A 13,105-nucleotide genomic window follows, 5' to 3' on the forward strand; every position below is an offset into this window, starting at 1 on the left:
TCCTTGCCTTTGAAGACAAACAACTAATCTAAATAAATATGATGAAAGAAATACATGGTTTCACCACAGATTAGAAAACAACACATCACTTACAGGAATGAATAGAAAAGCTTTATGAGAAAGAAAGCATCTGGGCTAGCTGGAATTATATAGGATTTCACAGATATTTGAATAAGTAAAGGCAAAAGGCAACAGAGTATAAGACATAAAAAGAAAAGTCGCATCACATGTGCATTTACTTGTACAAATTCAACTCCACGTAGTAGAGAAGGCAGAGGGATGGAGGTAGTAAAAATAAGAGAATATTTAAATAAAGCAGGCTTTAGGCTCAGCATTCTACTCTAAGAATGAGCAAGTGCACATAGATGGAAAATGGGCTCTGCTATTCCTCTAGTGGGACTCCGGTCCCACATGCTTCTCATAGGGAAGCATCTTATTCATGATTGATTCTACTTTAGTATATTAATAATCTTTTGCTTCTACTGCCACAGCTGAGTTTTGGTCCTTATCATTCTGTGCCTAAGCTATTTCAAGATAAAAGTGACTATAACATTCTCTCAGTCTCTCTGCCCTCCAATCAATCTTATACTATTCTCCCAAACCGCAATTCTGACCATGTTAGTACCAACTCAGATTTCTTTACTCTTACAAGAATAATCTGAGTGGGACCAAGGGACACACCTGATAGGACAAAGTCAGTCAAAAGACGTAAAAGAGCAATAGTAATAGTTTCAGGCCACTTTTAAATGGCAGAGCTACACAATTAACTATTTATATTATTGGCCAGACAAAAACATTTGGAATGAAAATTGCTTCTAGCTTGAATCAATTAAGTCTTCTCTGTATCCTACTTTCTACCCTGTAGAGTCTCCTTTCTCACCGCTGCAGTAAAGAGAAAAATTGAAAATGGCTTAAAGAACCATTTTTCTTTTCAAAACCCTAACAGGCTTTTTTTAAATTTATTTACTAGAAATAGCTATTTTCAATCTAATTCAAATTTCAAAAACAAGCATGCAGGCTAGAAAAATCAATTTCTGGCTAAGTCATAGGAAAATGAAACATACTACTAACTTTCCATAAAAGCATTTTGTCTTTGAGCACACCTCTGTGAATACTACACTTAGGACAAAAGGGCTTAGAGCAATCCTTTCTACTTGCAAATTTCAAGATTAAATGAATTGTAGAGACTTTAATATAAGTAAAAGAAAAAGGAAAACATGAAAAAGTTTTCCACTTGAATATTTTAAGTGCTATCAAAAACAAGATCCAAAAATTACACGTAAGAATGAAAAGTTGTTTTACCTTTCTGCCTTTCTATTAGAATTCTGGGGAGTGGGTGAGTTGGGAAGATAAAAGCGGCCACTGAAAATATTTTTTTAAATATTTAAAATGATCACAAGTTTGCCTCAATAGCACAACTGAACAGAAATGTTTACTACAACAAACTGGGGGAAAAGGGGTATTTGGGTTTTTTTCTACAGACTAATACTCGAAGTCATAAAAGTTCCATGATAAGGATATGCTCAACATTCCCATCAGTACTTGAAAACACTTATCTCTTAATCCTCCAAGTACTACATTTCAACAGCTACTTTCAACTAAGAATCACTCAGTGCATATCCTTTTCCCAAACACATGGCTGTCAACTATTTATCAGCTCTATCCAGCCCCTTACTCTCTTGTCATCATTTTTTTAATTTGTAAAACTATGTCCATTCATTTCATCTTTCCCAATGTAAACAGTAAACCAAATCAAAATACTCAAAGACTACTTAAAAGTCTTCCTCAACCATATCAGAGATCCTGCTGTTGTAATCTATATTCATAGTTTTTATTACAGAATAGGTTGTACAATGTAGAAGAAAGAAGAGGGCTAAATCACTGTGACTTAGCAAGAGACCTTCTTCCTTAGTCTCAGTTTCCTTATGGGTTGCTGTGAGAATTAAAGGTCTTGCTGTTCTCTACCACGCTTACTGTATCATTCCAGTAAGAGATATATGGATAAGGGGGGTTTAATAACAGGCTTTTAGGATAGCTGACTGAAGGACTACAGGATGGCCTTGAACCTTCTGGAAAAAAAAAGGAAGAGCAGCTACTGTCTCATCCCTTCTGTCCTGCAAAAGTAACTTCAGTACAACTGGAACACTTCAAGGAAGTGTTAAGCAAGGAAGAAATAAGCATTTGTTTTCTAATTTCACCACTTTCCAAAAGGCTAAAAATGAGACTTTTCCCCACCATTCTTTTGGACCAGGTAGGGGGTTAGTTAGGAAAGTAAAGATTCTAGTGCTTAATGAGGACTTGATGGGGACTACTTTATAATGTTTCAGAAAATATGGAAGACTTTCAAGAAAAAAGCATGTATGTATAACAGGCAGGTAGGTATACACACAGCTATGTTTTTGGATCTGCCATTTGAATTTACAACCAGAATTTTTCTTTTAAGCCACAGTATTTGTAAGATATTAATATCAATTAAGATATTTATCAAATATCAATTTAGAACTTCTTACATTAACATCAATTAAATACTCAAATTCTAATCTTAAAGATTTATTTATTTATTTGAGAGAGAGTGGGGGGAGGGGCAAAGGGAGAGGGAGAGAATCGCAAGTAGACTCCCTGCTGAGCACAGAGCCTGATGCAGGACTTAATCCCACAACCATGAGATCATGACCTGAGCCAAAATCAAGAGCCGGCCATTTAACCAACTGAGCTACTCAGGCGCCCCTCAAATACTAATTTTAAAACATATATTGTAATTAGTCAAACAGGGCTAACAAAATGAGGCTCAGGACTAAGAACTCCACAAACCTCAGCTTTCCACAAAGAAGCACTTTAAAATTTCCTGGGGGTAGAATGTAGGAAGTAATGAAAGAAGTATTCTAACTGATCTCAATTGTAACAAGTTCAAAAGGGCTCCCAAATTATTCTGACTTCATAGACCATGAAATACCCTGATGCCCTTGCATTGTTATAAATTGTTATATCCATAAAATAAAATAATGCATATCAAGGAACCAGGTTGGACTCAAATATACAGAACAATGAATACTGAAATATTCTGTCATTGGAAGCATGACTATATAATAATAAGTTCTATGGACTTATAAAAATGGAACTTACCTTAAAAAGTGTCACAGTGATTTCAATGTTTTCAGGAACAGGCCACACTACAACACCACGGTATGGATTTTTTATTCCAGGTTGCCAGCTATGAGCCTACCAGAATAGAAATAATGGCTTCAATATGAAGTACAGGAAATGCAAAGTTAATAATTTACAAAAATTTATCAACCCTATTAAACTATCCATCAGATCTGTAGTCTCCTTGAAACAAAAATGATTAGTCAAATAAGTCTTTTCAAGCATTAAACTTGGGCCATGACAATTCTATCACATGACAGCTATAGATTACTATCTGTAACCAAAACTTTACCCTCTCCCTCCCCACCACCACATAAAAGAGTATGCAAAGATGAGGGGTCTCATATTTTTAAAAGCCACTATTTGTGACTGGATAAAAATTTTATTAGAAGAAATATTTTTAAAAATTATTTTGTGATCTAGGAACTTAAAGGCAAATTCATTCTTTAAAAGGAAAATCAAAGTGTATACTTTGCATTTAAGTTCATTTTCTATTAAACTGTAATGTTTATCTGGGGCAAGTAAAGAAGAAGGCAGTTTTGTTTTGTTTTGTTAAAGATTTTATTTATTTATCCATAAAAGGCAGAGGGAGAAGCAGGCTCCCCGCTGAGCAGGGAGCCCAGTACAGGACTCGATCCCAGGACTCTGGGATCATGACCTGAGCCGAAGGCAGACGCTTAACGACTGAGCCACCCAGGCGCCTGAAGGCAGTTTTTATAGAGTTAATATTTCTAGCACTTGTAATTTTCAAGATTCTTTTTTCTTGTAAATCTTGTTTATCATGGTTCCCTATGGACCCCCCAAAGTTGGGGGTCACCACTATAGTTCTTTCTTTGTGGTGGCATTTCTAGCCAAAGCTCGATAAGAAAGTTAATTGAAGAAATAAAAAAAAATCAAAACTAAAAGAGAATAGATGCTTATTACATATTCAGGTGTAGATGTTCAAATAGGCAGTTGGATGTATGTGCCTAGAGTAATAAATCTGGGAATCATTAGCATACAGGTAATACTTAAAGCTTAAGAATGGATGTGATCCCAAGGGAAGGAGTACAGCTAGAGAATATAAATGTTCAAGAAATGAACCTTGGGGCACAACATTAACAGGTCTAAGAAACGAGGAGGACTTAGCAAAAGGTTTGTACAGAAGGAAAACCAAAGGCATGTGGTATCCTGCAAATCTAGTGAAGAAAATGTTTCAAGGAGAAGGGAACAATCACCTGTGCCAAATCTTGATGGCAGGTTAGATAGGACAAATGACCATTGGATTTAACAAAGCAGAAGCCATTACTGACTTCACAAAAGCTGTTTCAGTGGAATAATAGGAGCAAATACCTGGATTGGAATGGGTTCAAGAAAGAATAGAAAAAAGAAATTAAAGATATTGTACACTCAATTCCTCTGAGGTGTTTTGCTGAAAGAGAAAGAGAAAAATAGTCCAGCACTAGTGGTAAAATAGTGGCAGAGATAATTTTTTAATAAGAGAAAAATATTTTAATGCTGATGGGAAATATCCAGTTAAGGGGGAAAATTTAATGATGCAAAAGAGAAAGAATTACTAGAGTGATGTCCTTAATGATAGAAAAGGAGACAGACTGGCCTTTGCCAGAACCACAGACAATTCTTCCACGATAACAGGAAAGAAGTTATACGAGTGCAGATGTGTGCCAGGGAACAAATTTAACATGAGAAAACTAAGGCACAGACTGGCCCAAGATCTCACAGCAAGCAAGTCGCAGAAGCTGGATTTGAACCCATGAAATGGAACTGAGAAAGGATCAAGATCATGGAAATTTATGTCCATTCAAATCATATCATATCTTGTTACTTAAAATACCAGCGTAAGAAATAGGTTTAGCAGCATTCCCCCTACTCCAACCCATAAATTGTCAATAATTCTCCCTCTATTCTCTCTCCATTGCCCTCCAATCACAAAACTCAGGTAAGGTGTTTCCGTAGTGTAGTAGTTATCACGTTCGCCTGACACAAAACTCAGGTAAGGAAAGGGCAATAGAGATTCACCACAACAGACTTAGCACACCATACCCAAAGGTAAAGAGCTGAGTGCTGTTGATTAAAAAATATCTCCAGAGATTCCTCTGTTCCTCTGCCTATTTATGGAAATATGCCTACTGACAATCCTAGAACAAAAACTCCACAAAGTAAACAATCTCCATTTTGAAAAGTAAATTTCTGCTTACTTTAGATAATCCTTAATCAAAACCCCTCTCTACATATTCTACATACTTAATATTGAAGATTTATGACAATTCTGTGTCATCTCATGTACTGTTATGGTAGATCAGGCTATTCCTCTGGTCTCTTCAAACTCACCATCATTATATTTTCATAGCCTCCCCATAGAATAAAAACATAAGAAGAGTATAATAACTGAACTTTCCTTATCAGCCACAGCAGAAAAGATAAAGTATTTGTAAAATTCTTTTTTTAAAAAAAGATTTATTTGGGGCGCCTGGGTGGCTCAGTCAGTTAAGGGTCTGCCTTCAGCTCGGGTCATGATCCTAGGGTCCTGGGATCGAGCCCCGCATCCGGCTCCCTGCTTGGCAGGGAGCCTGCTTCTCCCTCTCCTTCTGCCTGCCTCTCTGCCTACTTGTGCTATCTCTCTGTCAAATAAATGAATGAAATCTTAAAAAAAAAAAAACCCTCATCTTTAAAAAAATAAAATAAAAATTAAAAAATATTTATTTACTTGAGAAAGAAAGAGCATGAGCAAGTGGGGGAAGGGGCAGATGGAGAGAATCTTCAAACTCCCCACTGAGCTCAGAACCCATCTTGGGGCTCAATCTCATGACCCATGAGATCATGACCTCATGAGATCATGACCTGAGCCAACCAACTCAGCCACCCAGGCACCCCCTTTTTGTAAAATTCTTAATGAAAAAATGACCATCAAAGAACTTTAGACTTCAAGATATCCTCAGAAGATCTAATCCAGATAAGGAAACTAAAGCAAAGAGTAAACCGCTTTCCTGAACCCATACTAGTAATCAGTAATAGAACCACCTCCATGATTTCCAAGTTCAGATTTCTTTACCTAACCAACATCATATGCAGCTCTATTCTCTGATTCACACAGTAGTCAAGAATATAGTTTTCTATCCCTAAGGTCTTGACATTTATTGGATGATACAGAGATGAAAAGCAGGGAATGCAGAGACTACCTAATAATTGGGCAGAGTTAGTAGATGGTAATAGCAGATCATTTCCTCAGGTACCCTAATGCTGGTCTTCTAAATGACCTCTTTCAGTCCTTAGTCATGGATCTCAGAAATTAGATTGTTCAACAAACAAAAACACAATCTGCTTAACAAACTAAAATCTTTTTTTTTTTAATTAAAAAAAGATGTAAGGGTGCGAGTTGCCAAGCTGCTAGCATGCTGTCATTTTCTTACCATTCTACCCAGCACCTCTCTCCCCAGCAAAAAACGTCCAACCAAGTTAGAGCTCTGGCTTTCTGTTATTCCTTTTAGAGACTGTACAACCTGGCTAAGTTAGGACACTGTAACAAAATCAATTAGTCCAGCTGAGTAGCTGGCACTACCAGCTGTATAATGTTAGCTAATTATTATATAGTAGGCAGAAAAAAGGACCAAGGGCACCTGGGTGGCTCAGTCGTTAAGCATCTGCCTTCGGCTCAGGTCATGATCCCAGGATCCTGGGATTGAGCCCCGCATCAGGCTCCCTGCTCCGCAGGGAGGCTGCTTCTCCCTTTCCCACTCCCCCTGCTTGTGTTCCCTCTCTTGCTGTGTCTCTCTCTGTCAAATAAATAAATAAAATCTTAAAAAAAAAAAAAAAGGACCAAGTAAATTCTACTGGAGAGGAAACCAGGAACGTACACAGTAGCAAACATGAAAAAAAAAAAAGTATTCCTATTTTCAAAAAGCTTACTACAACTTTCACCTCAAACAGAATTCAAGAATCTGAAGCTAGAAAAAGAATGAAAGGCCCAATGGGTATTGGCCTTTCATTGTGTTCACTATGTGAACACAAATTGGGTAAAAATACCCAATATGGGTAATAAACATCTAATTGTACAAATCCATGGGGACATTAATTTAGGTTCTTAAGAACTTGATTAGAAAAAGCACATCATATTGGCAAACATTAGCACTACAAGAACCATGATCAGTTTTCACTGAGAGTAACAGAAAGGATTCTTCAGAAAATAATTAGGCACAGAAACACAAGTACAGCTATTCAGCTTCTTTGTATAGTTAGAGAGGCAGGTTATTTCTTTATTTGCCAGCTATCCTAGTACAGATAATGGTACAAAGGATTAGGCCACATTATCCAGTTCCCCTTATACAATTTTTCTCACTTTTTAATCATATGACAGATCATTTGACATGCCAAAGCAGACCTAGGAAAAAGGTAACATTTCTCAATTTAGGGTCCTAACCCTATAAAATGCCTTATTTTCTAATTATTTCATGTCATATCTTCCCTAAAAGACTTGTACCTAATATGGTACTAAATACAGAGTAAACGTTCACTTATTATTTCTGATTCCTACAAAATAAAATATTTCACTAAAAATTTATAGTTGTCAGTTGTTAAATAATCTTCAACTTATAAAACTGCATATACCCATATGTTTAAGATGTCACATATAAAGTTACCTTAGACTTATTGCCATTAAGGCAAAGCTCTGCAACTGTACCTTCCCCTCCTGATATCACAGCACATTGTAAAAGGCTGGAGCACAACCATAGAGCAAGGAAGTAAAGGTGGTAATGCCATCAAAAAGCTTGTGAGGACTTTATTTTTTTATTTTTATTTTTTAAAGATTTTATTTATTTATTTGACAGAGAGAGACAGAGCGAGAGAGGGAACACAAGCAGGGGGAGCGGGAGAGGGAGAAACCAGCTTCCCGCCGAGCAGGGAGCCCGATGCGGGGCTCGATCCCAGGACCCTGGGATCATGACCTGAGCTGAAGGCAGATGCTTAACGACTGAGCCACCCAGGCGCCCCGCTTGTGAGGACTTTAAAGCTCTGGTTTCCCTTTGAAACTCTCCCATCTGTGAGCTTAAATTTCTACTTGGAAAACCATATTTAAGGCAACATATTACTCTGCCATAATTTGGGGGGGACTATCATAATTGTCCTGCCTCCTACTGTCCTATATTTTATTGAAAAATAATTTATTTAAGCATATATAAATCAACTGCAGCCTGACAAAATCCTTATTATAAATGCCATGACTTGAAGAGAAGAGGCAGGGAAGCTGCATATTGTGTTAATTATCCATGGTAATTATTTTCTCAATAAAAAATGAGTCAGCAATGAATTCTGATTATATATTTAGCTATAAAGATAGACATGTGCCCATAGAAAGTGAGCACTGAGAACTAAACTTTAAATAAGGTAGTATGCCTTATTTATTCTCTAATCTGACATTTATCTGTGTCTCAGTTATAAGTTTCAATCTATCAATATAAAAAAAGAATCAGGGGCGCCTGGGTGGCTCAGTTGGTTAAGCGACTGCCTTCGGCTCAGGTCATGATCCTGGAGTCCCAGGATCGAGTCCCGCATCGGGCTCCCTGCTCAGCAGGGAGTCTGCTTCTCCCTCTGACCCTCCCCCCTCTCATGTGCGCTCTCTCTCTCTCTCTCAAATAAATAAATAAATAAATCTTTAAAAAAAATAAAAAAAGAATCAGGAAAGAGAAATAATAAGCTATACGGATGACAAAAACCAAAACTGATCACTGTACAACTCAAACTCTTTCTAAAAACACAGTTAAAAGTAAATGGCCAATGGTTGCAGAGATCTTTTTTCCCCCTCAGTGACTTCAATGGGACTCAGCAGCATATAATGTATATTTTAAAGGAAAACCATCAGAAAATAGAACTGACTTTCAGAAGAAAAAAGTGGTTCTAGTCTTGGATTTAGTGTAACGGATAGCTAATTAAAAAAAAAAAAAATAGCTGGGGACACAAGTTTTTTATTAAAGAATTCCAAAATGTCATGGATTTCACATTTCCTAAGATTAAAAAAACCATTTATTTGCTTAACTTTTAGAATAATGTCATAATCATTTCTTTCATAATTTCTGGAACTGGATTTTTAAGTCCTCTTTTGGGTGTTCTGTACAATTTATAAAACAGCATTTCACATATGCATGAACATGCTATGCACTTGCTGTAAAGAGCTTAACACATGGTGGGTTCTCAATTTTTCAAAAGAAATACATCTATAATGTTTTAAGAGAAGACACAATGATTCTGAAATACACAGAAGGGATCTGAAATATTAAGAGCATTATAACTGGACAGTAATCCAAGAAATAATTCCTTCTAGAAAATATTGCATTCTGAGAAAAATCAACCTGCAGCCTCAAACATTTGGATTTCACCATCTAGATTCAATCAATATTTGATACAATATGAAAAATAATCTGGACCTAAAAGTTATCTGATTGACTTTCAAAAATGCAATTAAATAAAGGTGTATTTAACTTCAAATAGGGTTATGTATTCTGAATTGACCTATAATCTATTTCACTGTTTCATTTTTTTTAGAAAATAATTAGTATCTGATTATTAAAAGGAGGTAATCACTTTTCATTTGATAGCTAAAAGCACATAGGGTCTAACATCCATAGTTATAGTCATATTCATCTATCATACTTAGTGGATGACCTTTTATTGTTCCTTTCCACAAAAGCCTAAGACCCATAGGCAAAAGTGACAAATATCCAGCAAAACAGAGAAAACCCTAAGTCCATTTTCAGAACTTTCTCATATCAATGTAAATGGATAAGAAAATATTACAGGTCTAAAATACAATGCCCCGGGGCGCCTGGGTGGCTCAGTCGTTAAGCGTCTGCCTTCGGCTCAGATCATGATCCCAGGGTCCTGGGATCGAGCCCTGCATCGGGCTCCCTGCTCTGCGGGAAGCTTGCTTCTCCCTCTCCCACTCCCCCTGCTTGTGTTCCCTCTCTCACTGTGTCTCTCTCTGTTAAATAAATAAATAAAATCTTAAAAAATAAATAAATAAAAAATAAAATACAATGCCCCCAAACTATAAATGTATGCTTTGAAGATGATGTCATTCATGATATGATGCCCTGTACCTTTCCTATGTGGCTGCTGGAAATATATTTAAAAGTTAAAAATGTACCAACACTATTACCCAGCGAATTCCAGTCCTATGTATTTGCCCAAGAGAAATTAAAATATTTATCCCCTAAAATACTGTTTCAGTAGTATTTATACCAGAATTCACAGTAGTGAATATTCAGGATATTCACTAGAAATGAATCAAATCATCAACAGGGGCATAAATAATCAAACTGCAGTGCATTCACTCTATGGAATACTACTCACTAATAAAAAAAAAAACTACCAATATTCACAACAGCATGAATAAATCTCAAAAACATTACGTTGAGCAAAAGAAATCATGCATAACACAGGACTACTGTATGATTCCATTTACATGAAATTCAAAAACAGGCAAAACTAGTCTATGGTGATAGAAAAATCAGAATAGTGGTTGCCTCTGAGAGTTGTCAATTAACTGGAAGAAGACACAAAGGAAAAAGTAATGAAAATATTCTATATCCTAATAGGAGTACTAATTACACAAGTATGTATTGATCAAAACTCACTACATCGTATAATTAAGATCTATATGTAATTTTAGCTGAATAAAAATAAAATTTGACAAGATGTCCCTGAAATATTAAAAATTCTGAAATTTAATTAAATTAAACTTAAATTAAAAGGAATAATTTTTTTCCTCACACAGGACTACTTATGGAAAAAGGAATATCCACTTAAACATGCTTATAGTTATTGTGTGCTTATAAAAATATATTCATATTTATCTAAAGAATAAAATTTTAAAATATCTGCAGAATTGTTACTGAACATTAAAAATTCTGTTCTATACTCCCCACAAAGCTCTAAGTGCAAAAAATCAAAACCTTTGAAAAATCCAACTCCTTTCCTCCTGCAGCCCAGCAATGGACTCAGATAACTCATCATTTCTTTCTTTTTTTTTTTTTAAGATTTTATTTATTTATTTGACAGAGACATAGAGAGCACAGATAGGCAGAGCAGCAGACAGAGGAAGAGGGAGAAGCAGGCTCCCAGCTGAGCAGGGAGCCCAACGCAGGGCTCGACCCCAAGACCTTGGGATCATGACCTGAGCTGAAGGCAGATGCTTAACCGAATGAGCCACCCAGGCGCCCCACTCATCATTTCTTAAGTTTGCCTTAATTTCTTCCTCTTGGAATCTGAATAAACAATCCCAGGTACAATTTTGTAAGTGTTACCTATTTAATCATTAATTCATGATTACCATTGTATAGAGAAGTTAAATTACACTGATGTTACTCAAGGCTACCACATCCAAGATCAAAACTCAGGTATCTGACTCCCATTTTCAGAACTGTAGTTACACGATCACAATGCCTGATCAATCATTTTAGTAGATTAGATAATTAGAAATAACCCAAAATATCAAGTAATATATTAAAATATTCTACACTGGGACCAGAGAAGCTTCATAATTTGACTAAAAGTTAAATGCAACATTTGGGTAAGAAATTTAGAAAAGAGACAAACCTTAGAAGACTTCCTTCGGCTTCTTCTTGTCCAAACTACCACCAGTTTATCTGGTTGCCTGTCAAGCAAGAAAAAGATAAAGCATAATTTAAGTAATCTTATATCAAATTAATAAAGCTTAGTTCTAGTGCCTTTAAAAGGACAAAAATGTCATCTACTTTAGATTACAAAGAGCAGTTATTCTTACAATAAATCTCTATAAATTATTCAAATATAGTAATTTTTTATATTACTATTTACTATTACTAAATTAGATCATATTTGTATGATACAAACATGATCTAACTTAAATGACTAATATTTTATCCACATGTTTTTCTAAAAATCCTTTAGCAAGTTAATTCACTCGGACAAACCAAGTAAAATAAAAGAATTGGTGACTATTTTAAAAAGAAAAGCACACACACATCTTTTCTAAAAATTAATGCTATACATCTAACACATTATCTACTTTAATTTGGAAAAAATAGCATAAAAGTGTCACTTCCAAAATAATTTAAATCTATGGGTTACACTACTTTTGCATCTCATATCTTATAAACAATGTTTGTGGTTTTCAAAATATTTTTATATTCAATCATCTCAACAATCTTCATAAAAACAATACAGTACTAAAAAAATATGTAAGGTATATACTCTTATTTTATAAATTTAAAAAACTGGCAAAATAACTAATCAAAAGCTTTGGCAGAACCAAGTCTGAAATACAGGTCTTTTAACTCTCAGACCTCTCTTCTTTACCTTCTGCTAATATAAAGTAGAAAAACAAGAAAAAAAAAAAAACCTGTTTTCAGCTAATACAACTAAGTTCTCTTTAATGCTGAGGGAAAACATCAAGATTATGATTATCAGTTATTTTCCTTAAATTTTTATTTTTAAAAATCTTAGATAAAAGCTTTTTAACCAAGAAATGAATGATACACTCATCTCGGTGACCTTCACTACTTTCTATGTCTCACTTATTTTACCCAAAAATCCCTATCAAGATGACCTGTCCTCTTATTTCATTTAATTAAATACACACACACACACATATACACATACATAAAAGGCCACCAGTCATAAACTCCTTACCCAGTGATTCACCTATTAACCTGTCCAAAGAGTTGTCCAATGAAAAAGTACTGAGGAACTGACCCAGAACGTAGCACAGAAAAATAAAGTGATAAAAATATTTTAAAACAAGGGAAGAGACATAAAAGACAAACTGAGAAGTACATACACCTAACAGAAATGCTAGAAGTTCAGAACAGTGGGAATGACAAAGAAATACTGAAGAGACAAGGCTAAGAATGCTCCAGACTTGAAGAGTCCTTAGACAGAAAGTATATATTAAAAACTAATGATGTACTGTATGTTGGCTAATTGAATT

The 13,105-nt window shown here is 35.4% G+C and overlaps 1 protein-coding gene across 10 annotated transcripts in view; it reads right to left on the minus strand.

Annotated features, from left to right (window-relative positions):
- EHBP1 (EH domain binding protein 1) overlaps positions 1–13,105 on the minus strand; it is a 416,635-nt gene that overhangs the window by 273,268 nt on the left and 130,262 nt on the right. For all 10 annotated transcript variants that reach the window (XM_078056492.1, XM_078056493.1, XM_078056491.1 and 7 more), the window contains 2 exons: positions 11,734–11,791; positions 3,124–3,219 (listed from right to left, as the gene is read on the minus strand). In XM_078056492.1, coding sequence (XP_077912618.1) covers positions 3,124–3,219; positions 11,734–11,791 — 154 coding nt within the window. The remainder of the gene's footprint in view (positions 1–3,123; positions 3,220–11,733; positions 11,792–13,105) is intronic.

This window comes from Halichoerus grypus, chromosome 10 (genome assembly GCF_964656455.1).
Source record: "Halichoerus grypus chromosome 10, mHalGry1.hap1.1, whole genome shotgun sequence".
Lineage (NCBI taxonomy): Eukaryota > Metazoa > Chordata > Mammalia > Carnivora > Phocidae > Halichoerus > Halichoerus grypus.